The sequence below is a fragment of the Platichthys flesus genome, chromosome 7 (assembly GCF_949316205.1).
Source record: "Platichthys flesus chromosome 7, fPlaFle2.1, whole genome shotgun sequence".
Classification (NCBI taxonomy): domain Eukaryota; kingdom Metazoa; phylum Chordata; class Actinopteri; order Pleuronectiformes; family Pleuronectidae; genus Platichthys; species Platichthys flesus.
In genome coordinates, this window is record NC_084951.1 from 14,450,626 (window position 1) to 14,466,813 (window position 16,188).

The 16,188-nt window shown below is 41.6% G+C and overlaps 1 protein-coding gene across 3 annotated transcripts; it reads left to right on the forward strand.

The window, feature by feature from the left end:
• The first annotated feature begins 313 nt into the window (after positions 1 to 313).
• ahcyl1 (adenosylhomocysteinase-like 1) lies at positions 314 to 16,026 on the forward strand. Of its 3 annotated transcripts, none has more exons than XM_062391830.1 (17): positions 319 to 1,013; positions 9,257 to 9,371; positions 9,565 to 9,708; positions 10,272 to 10,372; positions 10,480 to 10,582; positions 10,844 to 10,938; positions 11,083 to 11,189; positions 12,320 to 12,436; positions 12,597 to 12,660; positions 12,780 to 12,868; positions 13,062 to 13,132; positions 13,400 to 13,494; positions 13,861 to 13,959; positions 14,190 to 14,258; positions 14,378 to 14,456; positions 14,686 to 14,806; positions 14,924 to 16,026. In XM_062391830.1, exons 1-17 carry the CDS (start codon positions 822 to 824, stop codon positions 14,928 to 14,930), a joined length of 1,668 nt encoding a protein of 555 aa, XP_062247814.1. In that variant the 5' UTR covers positions 319 to 821; the 3' UTR covers positions 14,931 to 16,026. The 3 variants fall into 3 exon arrangements, with proteins under 3 accessions (XP_062247815.1, XP_062247814.1, XP_062247816.1); XM_062391832.1 differs by lacking the exon at positions 319 to 1,013 and adding an exon at positions 5,545 to 5,629; XM_062391831.1 differs by lacking the exon at positions 14,924 to 16,026 and having other exon boundaries at positions 314 to 1,013; positions 14,686 to 14,810.
• The last annotated feature ends 162 nt before the right edge of the window (positions 16,027 to 16,188 follow it).

Genomic DNA, 16,188 nt, shown 5'->3' on the forward strand with positions numbered 1-16,188 from the left:
TATTTAAATTGCAGGAATTCTTTCCATTAATTTAAGTAACAAACACAGAGGACCTTTAGTATGACACCCAAAACCCAGTTAAATAGTGCTTTACAAGTAAAGAAATTAAAATTGAGGGCAAAAAATAGCAATCTATTTAGAGAAAACTAAAGATTACACAGCATTAAAGAATAAATACAACATTAAGATGTTACAGAGGAAAAAAAAGGTAGAAGGAAGATTTAAAAAAGAAGATTAGAGTGTTGACTTTGAGGAGACCTCCCAAGTTAAACACTCCCCCCCGAACAGGCTCTGCCAATCAGACGCTTGAGATTCTGACGTTCGTATAACAATCAGCCAATCACAGCGGCGGAGGCGGACCTTGCCCTCAGCCTCCTCGAGATGCTGCTGCTCTGTGAAGACACGCGCTACTTCACCAGACGAAGTAAAGAGTAACGATAACCTAATAACTCTATACGAGTAACTAGGACCACTCTTTTCGCTCACCTCCGGCACTGACTGGATGCTCATCCCCCAACACACACCCCCGGCCCACTTGTTCAGGTGACACCACCAGACAGCCCGACCCCTCCCCCCGGAGATGTATCAGTGTGTGGATGACAGAAGAGCCGGAGGACCGAAGCGAGCGGTGAGTGTACCCGCTGTTTGACCGAGTAACGACGACACGGAGCGGCTCCATCTTTTACTCTCTGCTGCGAGCGGAAGTGCCTCAGCGTCACCGTAACAACGACGACGGGGAGAGAAGCGACCATCAGTCCCGAACACCGCGGTTTATCCTCAGACGCAGCTTTGATCCCCGGTGACGGCCGCACCTGGAGGCGATGACGGAGTCGGTAGTGGACAGCAAGGCGGAGGTGAAACAAGCCACCAAATATGTCAAGGAGACCGAGAACGTGGCGGAGAAATACTCCGCGTTGACAGTGAGCAAGAACAGCAGCGATGTGAACATGAACGTCGGGGAGATGCCGTCAGCCGCGTTCACCGCAGTGCCCACTCTGAAATCAGTCAAGAAGGTAAGAGACGTGTGTGCGTGTGTGTGCGTGTTTGTTTCGGGGGGGGGGGGAGTGGTGGCACGCACATGTGATGAGGATCATAAATCCACTCATGGTACGCGTTGTACCGCAGTGGAGAACCGCTGCGACGCACAGCCTGTGTGTTTGGTCGTCACACATTCTCATGAGGAATCGTGTGTTTGTGTCCAATCCAAACTCGAGCCGGTTGTCAGCGGTGCTCTGCTGCTGCAATTGTTGGCTGTGATGGTGCAGTGTCACACGTAACAGCTCATCCCCCCCTGAGGGCATCTCTCCATCATCCCAAACCGAGCTGCTGGATGTGGAAATAGAAGCACGTAGTGGGATACAGATGAAGACCCTGAGAAGTGAGGCCACAAAGAAAGAACATTGGTATTTGTCAAATCACATGATTTATCACTGAGGTAAAAACCCATCATTTCCAAAAGCTGGATTATTCTTCAAATCTGCCTCCACACGGCGCCTCCTGTTTATTTATATCCCACACTTTAACATTCTGCAGGCAAGTCACAACCAGAAGCCAAGTTGAGCTCTTAAACCACGGGATCTGCAAAGTGTAGAAATGCACGGACTAACATATCTGAGCCCAGGAAGCGGGCCGGCTCAGTGAGGATGAGGCTTTTAATGAGGAGCCTTCTGAAGGATTCCAGTCCGGTGTGAATTTGCAGTCTTTAAGTCCTCAAAGGTATCAGGGTGGTGCAAATTGAATCTGCAATAAGGAATCATGTCTATGCCAACTCAAATCTTCCTGGTGCTCATGATATCACTCTTGAATCTGCCGAGGGGCTTGTGTGTGTGTGGGCATCATCATGGTTAGTGAGATGAAGAATGTTTTGTCAGCTTGAGGTGCACCTAGGAGAAAAGGCCTCATATTTATATTCTGTTACACAACAGCACAGAACAATCATTAAAACTGAAGACTCCCTCGAGATGACTGCTCGTATCATGACAGATTCCCCGTGGCAACGCGCAGGCAAACATACGGAGCAGACGGTGAAGGCTTCTTTTCATTGTCTCTCAGAACGAACACGCTCAGACTCAGGCTCAACACGTCTCTGACCTTCAGTGCTCTGGTTCAGTGATCCTTCAACTGAATACACCGGTTGCGTGAAGCTCATGGTGATAAAAAGCTTTTGCCAAAATGTACCGGACTTTTCAAGGCCACGGGATGAATAAATTTAGCATTACAGTTGTGAGACATTTTTCCATCCCTCAAGGTGACCTTTATCTTGTGACATTTGAGCCTCCTACAGGTGCACTCTGACTTATAATACATATAGTCAGTTGGTGATTTGTAGGGAGATTGGGGTTTTAAACCAAAATTACCTAAAAAACAGCTGCCTCAATAACCTGTTTCTTCTACTATCCCCTCTCATCCATCCCTCGCCATCCCCTTTGAGTTAGAGTACAGTGTAGATCAAGAACTTGTGTGTGCAGGTGAGCTTCCTATAGTTAATGCTGCTAGCTAAGGTGCAGGATCTGCAGTAAAACATTTTAAGTTGAAATGTATGGCATTGAGAGGAGCATAAGGACAACTGTCTTTACCTCGCTCATCCTCTCCCTCCCACACAAACTGACACACAGACCGGAACAGTCAGATGGATCATCAGCAGCACCGAGAGATTTCCTACGAGCGTCAGTGTCCGCTAAAACAGCCATAAAGTTCAAACATCTTCTGCTGGCAGATATAATTCTGCATAAGCTTTGTATATGGCACTTGTGTTCAGTCATGCAATAAGAACACAGATCTTTGCTGGAATGCCCCATTGCATTTAGTCATAACTTGAAGTGTTATATATAGTGTGCACTGATGTATTGGATGATATCAACTTTACAACATTAAATAATCTTTTTAAATTGTCAGCAAATAAATAATGTAAATGTAAACTAATCATACGCAAACTACCACTCAGAATATTTGCTGATAAATCATTTTAACTATGGAGGCTTAGTTAGCTTAGTAAGAACCTCTTGTTTACTATACATTTGTTGTGCTGCTCATCCTTATATTTATTGCAGCAATGTTTTTCACTTTTTCATTTCATTTCTTTTACAAAAGTATGTCTACTGGAGCTCTACAAAATACTGAGGATAATAAAGGTATCTCTTTTCCCAGCAGCAGGGCTCACAGACACAGAACATAAGCTCAGACCCCCTGTCTGCCAAGGCAATAATGTGTGACCCTGTGAGCCGCTTCAGGGAGCCTGATTGAAAACATATTGGATGGTAGGACTGTGCACTGTGCTTATGAAAACAAAGAGCCATGTTATGAATAAATGTGAGAGCTCACTGCAAACTGAGCCACCTGTTTGCATGAGGAAGATTATCAAGTAAAACAAATACTTGGGGAAAAATCTAATAAAAATTAATAGTAAAATTCCCAGATATTACCACTCGTGAAAATGAAGTATTGGACTCCTGTGGAATTAATAGATTAGACATAATCAGCCGAAAGGGGCGATGAGCAAAAGCAATCAATGTTACAAATTGAAAATGAACGTTCAACGTGTGGGTGGGTGAGTCAAAGAATGCCTGTGTTATGCCTCCTCTCTCAGCAGTTACACAACACGCCCCCCTGGGAATGAGACTCTCATCATGAATATGTTCATGCATCATCATTTTTTACTAAACAGAATCTCAAATCAATTCAGACCTTCTGTTCGTCTTTATCTCCTTTTGTCTCTCTGACAACATTATGGTGGAGTTGCATGAAGGTATTTTTTTTCTTTTCCCACTTGGCAATTTTAAATAAAGTGTGGAAACACACAGTACTCTAACTGATAATTAAATCTCTCTTTGCCTGAGCCTCAGACCCTGAGAGAGATTAAAATGTCAAACTTAAAGCCCTCACAGTATGTGTCGCATTTGGAATTGTGTGACTTTGGTGACTCCTAAAGGTTTGACTGGACCTGGAGCAAGCAGAATGATTGGGCTGAATTTTAAAGCCTCACGTAGACTTCATTAATGTTCACCAAGATTTCTAGACTTTTGACAAAAGACTAATACAAAGGTGAATGAAAATGTATACAAAACACAAAACCAAGATTTACTAAACATACATGACATACTCATCTCTTTGGGGCTTTAGGTTCAACTATCTCTGTTTAGAAACAACACTGACACCAGTTTCTTTATGTTTATTAAAACTCTGAGTCTGCTTTCGTCCACACAAGTGAAGCTCTGTGTTTTCCCCCACCGAGCGACCCATATAAACTTCGGGGGTAAAGTCACCATAGACTGAGAAATATAACACATCCGTACTGACCAATTTCATCATTCTTCAGCTGTGTCTGTGTTGTTTTAAAAAGCATGGCTGTTGTTGAATGACATTGTTTGTTTCTTCTCTCTTCATATTTACCCTCCAAGTGATATTGACAATATACCAGGGTCTAGACTAAACTGAGTGAAATTTCGTAGAAATGATAATTTCTGCTAAAGGTCACAGTAGTTCTGAAGGTGTGTTTTCTTTCACAACACTTTAAGCTGTCACGCTCATGTTGAACTGTGAAGGTGCCTTTGCAGACCGACGAAAGTACAATCACTATAGAGCTAGACCCAGTTGACAAATTAACTTCTTGACTTGAGCATTACTTTATTGGTCAAATAAAATCTCCCAAAAAATGCAATGTTATCAAAATAGATTATACAAAACAACTGGATCAGCTCCCTGATCTGGATCCGCACCAGAGTTTAGTGGTTTCTTCACTCACCTCATCCTTCTACCAAGTTTCCTCGTAATCTCTCCAGACGTTTTTGCATAATATTGCTTACAAACAAACAAACATACAAAACAACCAACAAACAAATAGAGGAGGCTGCAGGCATAACCTCCTTGGGGGAAGTCTTTGACTGCTGTGAGCAGTCAATATACAAAGATCTGGTAATTGGATTAGACTGTGTGTATGTTTTCAGTTGGGTGGCGCTGTTGAGCACTAATGGTGTCTGGCTAAGGTGTTAGTGTTGCCTTATGCCAGACCCACATTGACCCCTTTACACCACCGGCTGACCGCCACACCCCGGCTTAAGTCTGTGACCTGGCCTGCTATCCAAGAGAGAAAGGATATTTTTAGCTGCAAGATGGGACTGGATGGGCCGCTTATTGATGCAGCAGAAGGCTAATGGACATACAGTTTAATTCCCCCTGTCACTCCCTTTTTAGTTAGTAATCCAAATCAGGAAGCCTGAAAGTAGAAGCTGGAGAAAACTGTGTGTGTCAGATTTTTTTTCTATACCTATTTCTGGTTTGTGGATCAGATTTCTTTTTTTGTTCCTGTATTTGCTCTCTCAGCGCTTCAATAAATCTACCATAAAATACATCCAGTCTTTAGCAGCTGGTTGTCAAGGGCAGAATCTCAGAGTGAAAGAGAGAGAGAAAGAAAAAAGCTCTCTCACTCGCTCGCTATCTCCAGGTTGGCCATTAGAAATCACGATAATAGGTGGGAACCTCCCCCCGGCTGTGCCTGGGAGTGTTCTGGGATAATAGCATCAGGGACACCTAGTACCATCACACAGAGAGGACACAGGCACAGAGAAGTAGGCTGGAAAACTCGGGAGTGCAGGCAGCCATGGCACACAAACATGGGCACGGAAGAGAAAGGGTGAGTCGCCACTAATGCATCACTAGGAACATATCCGGCACACTTTATTCTTAAAGATAGCTTAGCTGCATACCTGACACACAGATGTGCTGCAGTTACTTTAGGCATGTTTGGTCTTCTTTTTTTGCAATCATGTCAAGCAGTGTGTGTTTCTTTGACTTCTATGGAAAACATAAAACAATTCAGCTGAAATCAGCTAGATGCACACTCTCCTCACATGGTCGAGTTTGTTCACACAGCTCTTCTGACTGGGAGAGTTTGCTGTGTAAGACCAGCAGGATCTTATATCACACTGAGCAATTAATAAACAACTAAATTAATCTTTTGTTTACCTCAAGAGGCTTTTCTAGGTTTTTCCATGTCTTTGAATTCAGGTGAAAGATGCAGGAATTCCAAGGGCTGTGCAAAACTTCTGCTGAATCCTCAGGAGTCCAAAACCGATGCAAAGCCAACATAAAAGTCCTATTTTGCAAGTGCATGAGATGCAGCACACTGCAAATTGTGAAAACAGAGACATGCAGAGATCTCGTCAGTTCACACTGTCTCACAAGCTTCTTGAGTTTCTTTTTTACTGACACAGTAGATTGTTGAAACCCAGGTGTCACTGCCCATGGAAAGAGGGAATGTGGTAGAAACACTGGTTTACCAAGAGTTTCTGTACTGTTAAAACGAATGGAAGTCATAGCTGTAACTATGAATATTGTCAAGAGGTAGAAGTACTTTTGTTCAAATATTTCCGTCAGGGTGCCGGCCGTAGCCTTTCAACCTCTTTCAGCCTCGTCTAACGTTTGTGTGAGGAATACAGGTAACTATGGACAACCTGTTTCACCCATATGAGCTTACACACAGAAAACTATCCATTCAGCTTGTGTGACAGTACAATTAATATATTTTATTGTTTTGTTTTTTATATTACCACAGGGGTTTAGGCCGATATCTGTAGGTACAGAGCAGTGCGCATCACTTTAACTGTTGTTAGTCTGGCATTTGTGTGTCCCTCGGATTTATCGTCTGTGTGTTGTGTCAACTCTGCTGCCCTGCGCATGAGTTATTACTCCAAACACATCCTATGGACATCTACAATAAGAGAACAAGGAATTGAAGTGGCAAAGTCATAACAAATGAAGACATGAAAAGGATGTCCACTGTCAACCATCAACCACCAACCCAAAGCAACCACATCTAGAAATGATAGATTACAGAGAAAGGTTCCACACTGCTGAGAAATGTTCTTAACCTGGCATTATATCACATTTCTTACAAGTCAATTCACCTTCATGAAGTAATCTGCATAATTTAATTGGCTTGAAAAAATATCCTTCCCATAAAACTCTTGAGCTCCAACGTTCTGAATTAATGTCAGTTAATAGCCATGATGAGCATTGAATGAAGAGGTAAAACTAGAATGGCTCATAGTTCAGCGTATAAATCGGCAAAGGTTGAACAATCCTACACACGACTGTCTAGTTCTTATATTAAAGATTTAAATGAAAAAATGAAGTTGAATGATAAAGCTAAATTATATATTTTTCATAAAAGATAGATAAAGAAAATTATAATACGTTTGTCATTAGGCAACAAAGGTTTCTCAGAGGCAGACTGGTAGATTTGTCCTCTTCTCCTCTCAACAAGGTATCTTTGGTATTAGCATTTATTCTATTAAACCCCTCTGAAGAATATCTGTTATCAACATCAGTCAGAGAGATATATAGATCAGTTGAATTCATGGGGCAAATAGACCGGTTTTCAGAACAAAAAACCCTCCTGCAAACATCCTATTACAGTAAAATGCTGAGTTATATGACTACTCATCATGTTGTCTAGAAACAGTCGATTTCTTATAGTCCTGTTTATTCAAAGGGCCAGGTGATCTCCAAATAAGACCTGCAGCTTAATCTTCCCGGACGTCTACATGTGAAGTGACTGTGAATCATTTCCGCGTTCAGAATGGAATTATTTCCGACCACGCAACATTAGTGACATGAATAGCACTCATTTGAGTTTATACTTCTGCTGAGGCCCGACAGTCCACTAACATTAAAACAAGCCCAATAGATGGTGATACTTACAGGTTTCTAGCTCAACAGCTGAAAAAGTGTTCACCCCTCAGAAACCTGGATCTGCACCAAAATATAATGTTTATTTTCCTGACCCATACCACATCCTTCCATCAGGTTATTCAGTAATCTGTCGTTGTTTTACATAATCCTGCTAACAGACAAACAAAACAAACATGCAGATGAAAACATGACCTCCTTGGCAGAGGTCATCAGGATCAGTGTAGATAGACTGCTCTGCTGGACTTTTACCAAGTGACTCCTCACTGTCCTAACTGACCCAGATTACTAAAGAACCTGAAGGTTAGGTCTTCTTCCTGTTTGTAATGTTGACAGCTGAGTGCTGTTTACTGCTGCTGCCTGCAGCCTGATTGTGATCATAACAGGGTGTTGAATTAATACAGTGTATTTGTCACGTTTTAATCAGATTTGAGCCTTTCCAAGCCCTGAAAAGAGTCAAAGTCATACTAGACACTGGCTGTTATTTAGTATCTGAATGAAATGACCCAGATCAATGTATGTTGTAACACTGGACAGTTAACTGGACAGTTAATACTGAACTGTTTTTTTGGGGGGGGATAAAGGCTCATCCATTGAATATCCCGGATAGCTGTGTGCTGATCCACGATATGTGTGCCCAGGTGTTTGATCTTGGGCCCTTTGAAGGGTCAGATTGACACGATGCACACCACAACACCACCGAAGCCTGTGGTTTTGAACAAAGCACAAATCACAGAACAGCAGGGAGCATCTAAAAATAGGCAACAGCTCTTTTTTTCCCTGAGCCACCTGTGATTTACCGTAACATGCTCCGGCAATTTACCTTTGAATTTATACTTCTTGCGGTCGAACCATCACAATGAGCTAAATTGTTAACTTGTTAACACATTACTGCAAATTACAGAGGGTGTATCACTGTTTATATGTGTTGATGATGATGGGTATTTTTTGCACCTCACTCCCCTGATTTCCTAATGTAATGACGTTGACCCTTTGATCTCTGCAATATAAACAGTCCACCTAATAGGTCTACATAAGCAATAAATAATATAAACTCGTATCAATATAATGTTTAATTAAAAAATCCTACTCAAATGTTGCTAAATAAATCATTAATCCAAAAGATCGCTAAATATCTAAACGTGTAAAAGATATTTCTGTACTTACACTTTTTTTTTAGATCTGCCAAGTTTTCCCTGCTCCACTCGAGAAGTTTCTGGCACCACTACGCATAATAATAAACACAGTTTTCACCACACGTAATGGAACATAACATTGTCATCTTGAGTGTACACAAGATTTTGTGGAGAATAGAAGCCTTGCCTTTCTGTTGGAAGAAGATTGAATGCTCTGGCTATTACTTTATTTTTATTTTAGATACATTTAAACTGTATCATTAAAACAACAATCTATCATGGCCAGTAAGGGGCCACCTGCAGGAGCTACATTTTCTGAGTTTAGAGGTGGTTAACAGATGGAAAGAGGAAAAAAAGCCCTAATGTCTGTTCAGATCTGTCCACATATGCTGCTCACATTCTGTAACACTTTGTCCTGTTTTCTTTTTCCCCAGATCCAGTTTGCAAACACAGAGGACAAACAGGAATTCAGTAAGTACCCCACCAAGGCCGGCCGGCGCTCCCTCTCCCGGTCCATCTCCCAGTCCTCCACAGACAGCTACAGCTCAGGTAATGAACACCCGAAAGTTTCACTTCATCACTTGATTTGTCAATTTGATAGAACTAACTAATGAATTTTCTGTATGATGATGGACCGACTGAAGCTCCGACTTTCTTACAATGGATTTGAAGTATAAATTTCATAATTGGCTCTTTTGTATGCATCCCAGCATAGTGACCTTTTGTGTTCTCAATTTCCCAGCTGCGTCCTACACCGACAGCTCCGATGATGAAACCTCCCCCCGGGACAAAGCCCAGGTCAACACCCACGGCAGCAGCGACTTCTGTGTGAAGAACATCAAGCAGGCTGAGTTTGGCCGCAGAGAAATAGAGATCGCAGAACAAGGTATAGCTGAAAAAAACTATCAATGATTTTCCATATTAAATAGAAAATATTGTTTAACATAATCATGGGACCTTTGATCACAACGGGTTTGAGTTGAGTCTCCTCTGCAATCGTAGGGAGACACTAATGTACTTAGTGTATCAGCCATCAATACAAAGAGAGCTTTGACCTTCCAGTGGAGTGACTGTGTTCCCAAATGCATATCATGTGGCATCTGTTTTGTTGCTCAGACACAGTTTGATAAAGGTCCCCTTCTCCTGATTTTCAAACAGAATATAACCAAACGTTCTTAATTACTCGGAAAACACGAGACATTACCTATTTACTTCTTCTGATACCCCCCCCCCCCCCCTCCTCTCTCTGGCTGTTTACATTTAACATGTGAGTCAGAAGTAGGTGCGAGTGCTTGTCAAGAGTTCTTCAGACTTAAAGCTTGAACGGCAACAGGTGCTGCTGACGCTGTTGTTCAGTCATTTTCAATTTTACAGTCAAACCACTGCACATCGTTCTTCGCTCTCCCAAAAAAAACTAAATGCTGAGCTCTTTGTTCTGTTCCTCCCCAGACATGTCTGCCCTGATCTCCTTGAGGAAGAGAGCCCAGGGGGAGAAGCCACTGGCTGGGGCGAAGATAGTAGGCTGCACCCATATCACTGCTCAGACAGCAGTACGTCCACTCATACTGTTCACTGCAGATCGCTGTGATTTACGTCCTTCTCCTCTTCATCACTGCAACCTTTCCATGTAACTGTATATCCTGTGGTTCCCTCTCAGGTCCTGATTGAAACCCTGGTCGCCCTCGGGGCCCAGTGTCGCTGGACCGCCTGTAACATCTACTCCACTCAGAATGAGGTGGCTGCTGCTCTCGCTGAAACAGGTGAGATCCTCCTCTCTGGAAAGTCTGATGCTGGAAAGGCAAATTTGATCTGTAAAGCGTAAAAAGTGTTGTTGCGTCTAGTTTTGATTTAAACACTTGTTGTGACAGTAAAGTTGCATGAACCCAAATATAACCCTAAACCAAACAGCATCTGATCTGCACATGTGCTTTCACTGTGTGATGCTGTTGCATGTGCAGTTTCCAGTCCCCTGCTCTGCTCTCCGTGGTAGCCATTAGGTGTGTGTGTTTTGTTTCTTGCAGGAGTATCTGTGTTTGCATGGAAGGGTGAGTCAGAGGATGACTTCTGGTGGTGCATCGATCGCTGTGTCAACACGGAGGGCTGGCAGGCCAATATGGTACAAGTCTGACAATCCCATGATATACCAGTCTCAGTCTGTTCTCTATCTCTTCTATCCCCGGGCTCTGCTATGGTGTCACAGACGTTTTATTGTGAAGGTCATCTTTCTTGTTGTTAACTGATGCTGATTAGTTTCCCTTAGATCCTGGACGATGGCGGAGATTTAACCCACTGGGTGTACAAGAAGTATCCCAGTGTCTTCAAGAAAGTCCGGGGCATCGTAGAGGAGAGTGTCACTGGGGTGCACAGGTGAGATGGGAAGAAATAGAGCCTCTAGAAAAATCCCTGTCTCTTTTTGTATTATATGCCACCATCTTCTGTCTGGTAAAATTGTATTTGCTGCTTTGTTTATTGGTACTCAGAAACTGTATTTGTATAGTGTGGATGGTTGCCAAAGCAATGACTGTTGGCAAGAAATGTCCTCGTTTTACTTTAGCTTAATACAGCGAATAATGAGACAATACAAAATAAAGACTGATGGCGTATTTCTTGGTTTATTGCTATTGATAAGACCCCTGAAGTTATTTTAATAAAATCTTGCTAATAAATTTTGCCTTCAACACCCAAATTTACTCAAGTAATTAAAAAAGTTGGCACCAATTCTCCGTAATTCCTCCAGAAGAAAAGCCAGAAAATTTAAGAGTGAGGATATAAGATTTTAAGTAACTCTTCATGGTTGCAGATAAAGGTGGAATGTGTTTTTACCTGTTTACATACGTCCTACATACTGTCTAGTGAGTGCCCTCCTTTTTATCAGTGCAGTTTATCTGTGTTTATCATATGTTTTCACCAGTTTAAAAAAAAATTCTACTCCCCATATAAAAAATAATTAGCAGCTTTGTGACTGATGCACTTAGCTAACAAAAGCTACTAAATAAAAATTCATCCTATTGAACCATGTTTGTAGAACTGAATTTAAGCCGCTTTTAAAATCCCCTTGAGGTGTTTTCTCCTCTAGATGGAGTTTAGCTTGAAGCAACCAAGCTCCCAACAGAGGCAGTTTCTGATGATGTACATAAACTGTGTCAGCACAGTATCAAAGACAGTTGTGTAAATCATATTCGTATTAATACACAGTGACTCTATAGATCGAAAAGGTCACTCGCCTTATTTGGCTGGAGCCTATTAGAGAAACATGATAGATCTGGACCACAGCTCCCAGCAGCTGCACATGTACTGTACCACTCTCAGTGGAATCAATTATCCGGATATTCTTCAATTTTATTCCGGAAAGTGTAAGGTCACACAGGGCTGCCGCTCAGTTTGTGTTTGGAAATGTTGTACGTCTGTTGTGTGTGTGGGTGTGTGTATGTGTGTGTGTGTGTGTATGTGTGTGTGTCCATATCTGCCTGAACATGTTTTCTCATGTGTCCTCTCAGATTGTACCAGTTGTCCAAGGCTGGCAAGTTGTGTGTCCCTGCCATGAACGTGAACGACTCAGTCACCAAGCAGAAATTTGACAACCTTTACTGCTGCCGGGAATCTATCCTGGACGGGTGAGAAGAATAAATCATCCAGAGAACTTGTCATTTTTTATGATCATGCTGCTGTTGCTTATTTTTAGAAATATTGTTGTAATTTATTTTGTTAGGAAGACTTATTGTATTTGAAGATTGACGTTGCATTCAATTGTTTTATTTTGCTTGTATCTGCCAGCTTGAAGAGAACCACAGATATCATGTTTGGAGGCAAACAGGTCGTGGTGTGTGGTTATGGAGAGGTGAATCACTCTTTTATTTTTATTTTCACTGCTGCAGAGATTTTTACACAATATATATTTATTTTTCCAAATATTGTCATAACCCAGTGTCGACACGATTGTATTACATTGGTCTGTAGGTGGGGAAAGGCTGCTGCACTGCTCTCAAAGCCCTTGGAGCTATTGTGTGCATCACTGAGATTGACCCCATCTGTGCCCTGCAGGCATGGTGAGTCACTAACCATTACCAGACCGCACCGCTCCATCATTGAACGTTCACCCTTAGTTGAACTTTGTCTATGTTGTGCATCACATTAGCTTTGAAGCTAAAAGAACAATATTTACTGATCAGTTGTTTTACGCTTCTGTCAGTGTGTTTGTGCTGCTTGGACTAAAACATATCTGTACGTGTATCCACACAGCATGGACGGTTTCAGAGTGGTCAAGCTGAGCGAAGTCATTCGACAGATGGACGTGGTGATAACTTGCACTGGTACGCTGCCCCATGCAGTGACATCCATTACTTCTGCTTTGATAATCACAGTGTTTCCAGCACACTATGTGCATCTCATTTAAATATCCCATTTTAGCTCTCAGGGCCACAGGCTTTTTTAATCTGATAGCCAAAAGGCTTTTTGGCTCTGTGGGTTAGTCAAGTGAGAGGAAAAACAATTTTGTAAATCATTTTAATCAAATTTTGAGTCTCGGCAAACACGTCTCACTCCTACTTCATCGATTTGCTTTTTTTCTGAAAATATAGGCAACAAGAATGTGGTCACCAGAGAACAGCTGGACCGAATGAAGAACGGCTGCATTGTCTGCAACATGGGACATTCCAATACTGAGATCGATGTGGTAATAAGTCTATGTTACTGTGTGTGTACTAGTGTGTTGGATATGCAGTCTGTGTACCAGGAACATTTCTAGTTGAATTTCCAGGTATGCACACATAATGGGGTGCAGACCAGTGGCTTCAATAAATGTATTATGAAAGTAGAACATCATGGAAGGGACGGGTTTATGACCTATACTGCAACCAGCCACCAGGGGGCGATCCAGATCTTTGGTTTCCTCTTTGTCATGTCATCCATCTTTATGTAGATTTATGTGATTGTTTTCTATATTTATATGTTAAAGAATAAGTCACTCAACTCATTCTTTTACCTGATTTTTTTTAATTGGTTGTGCAGTTGTATGAATGACTGTCTACTATGTCTTCAGGCGAGTCTGCGCAGCCCCGAGCTGACCTGGGAGAGGGTTCGCTCTCAGGTGGATCACATCATCTGGCCAGATGGAAAGAGGGTGGTCCTTCTGGCAGAGGTAAAGTCCCACAACAGCCCCACATCCGTCCAAATCTTAAATCGGTTTTATTACAGATAATGGCTTTTAAAAGCACCTTTTAAATTGCACGATGCATTAACCCCAGCCTATGAAGCCTTTTACTATTGCGAAATATTGCAGTGTCAGAATATTCATGATCACAATTTACCTTACTCTCTGAACTGTTGTTGTGCTGTGCAGTTCATACTCAATCTCCATTTTTTTCTCAGGGTCGCCTTTTAAATCTGAGCTGCTCCACTGTGCCTACGTTTGTGTTGTCCATCACTGCTACAACTCAGGTGAGCAGATTTGTCATCTCTCCCTTTGCTGATAATTAAGTTTCCCTCTCACCACATCACCCTGCTGCTCTGTACTAACATGTCCTTTCCTGTCATCCTTCACGTCTGTTTTTCTGTAGGCTCTGGCCCTGATTGAGTTATTCAACGCTCCAGAGGGACGTTACAAACAGGATGTGTATCTCTTGCCAAAGAAAATGGGTAAAGGCTGGCTCCACTGCCACAGAAACTTCTCTTAAACTTCAGTACATGAGTAAAGATATATATCAGTTAGTTGAAATGTGCAGTCTTACCTTATATACAAGGTTTGTACTGCTTCACCTGCATTGTACTCATGATGCCACCCTGTGACTTGATCTTAGAATTACATGATCCACCAGAGCACAATTCCCATTTGAAATAAATCCCCCAATCTGTCCCCCTCCTCCAGATGAGTATGTGGCGAGTTTGCACTTACCAAACTTTGACGCCCACCTAACGGAGCTGTCTGACGAGCAGGCCAAGTACATGGGCCTCAACAAGAACGGCCCCTTCAAACCAAACTATTACAGGTAGGTCTCACCCTGCTGTACTTCCTTTATCATCTACTATTACCTACCTACTTTTTACCACAATCTATTTGCATAATCAAGCCAAATATGTTCAATAACACTATGTTTCGTTCACAGGTATTAATGAAAGTGTCCGATGGTACGATCCTCAAAACACAGTTGCCCTGGGATAAACAGAGATATCTATTTTATTTTCTAAATTGCTACAAAAACGGAGGAATTATTTTACTTATTCTGAATGTAACTTATTAATAGCACTTCAGACATAGCATTAAATATGAAGAGTAACTTATGTAGGAAACATAATATATATATAACCAACTAACATTTTACATGACTTGTCACGTGTGTGAAAAAAAACAAGCCTGCTTGCATGCTTTCATGTGTATGTACTTAGTGGCTACTGCCTATGTTACTAGATCACAGAGTTGTTGATTTGTTCAGTAATGCTATTAACGAACAGTGCCAAATCAGGGCCGTAAGAATGGAACATGACATTTATGTTTGTCTGTCAATGGCATTAAAGTTTTATCAGTACATTCAAGGGGCCAGAGTTTAGGCTGGGCCACAACTAACTCTGTATTACACTGTACATTCTTTAAGAAATGTTTTGTTTTAATGTGTTTTAAATGATCTCATTGGATGGTATCTGCATACCTGCTCTAAAAAGTAATATCCAGACATTCCTTTTATTAAAGCAAAGCGCATTGATGAGTCACAGTATAACGTGTTATGTAAACAACACAATCCAGTGATGTTTATTCTAAGAAACTACATAGCCTGTGAATGGCTGGAGTCCAGTTTAAAGTCATGACTCATGCTGTTGACATTTGATGATCCTGTTAGAATAATCTAGTAACACCCAGAGGTTTTCTTGTGCTAAAAACAGATTATATGACAGAAGACGTTGAGGAGAAGGTGGCCAGTGAAACATTTTCTATAACTTTCCTCATTTCCTACCGAGCTTTCGTTTGCTCCTTTAAATCCCAGCAGAGTGGTGTCTCGCTGAAGAGTGTTTCTACTGGATAATACCTTTTAGGCCATGATAGGAATGTGCCTTTTTAAATCAGTCACAGCAATTCAATTTCCAAAATGACCTTCAATAAATTAACATTCCTTGCTAACATTTACCCACCAGTGCTACATTAAATGTCTTCTTTCCTCTGCTTCTGCTGTTAAGTGTAACTCTACTGTAATAAATATTATCTTTATGTTTGCCACATTCCTGTCACTGTCTTAATTTGATCCGGTGGGGTCACCTAAACAAATATTTCATGTGATCAAAATGCACAAGTGTCTACTAAGTATGTAAAACAATGCATTCAATCAGCAATAAAGCCAGTCCTTTAACAGTTACATGTGTGAATCTGTTCATTCTGAGA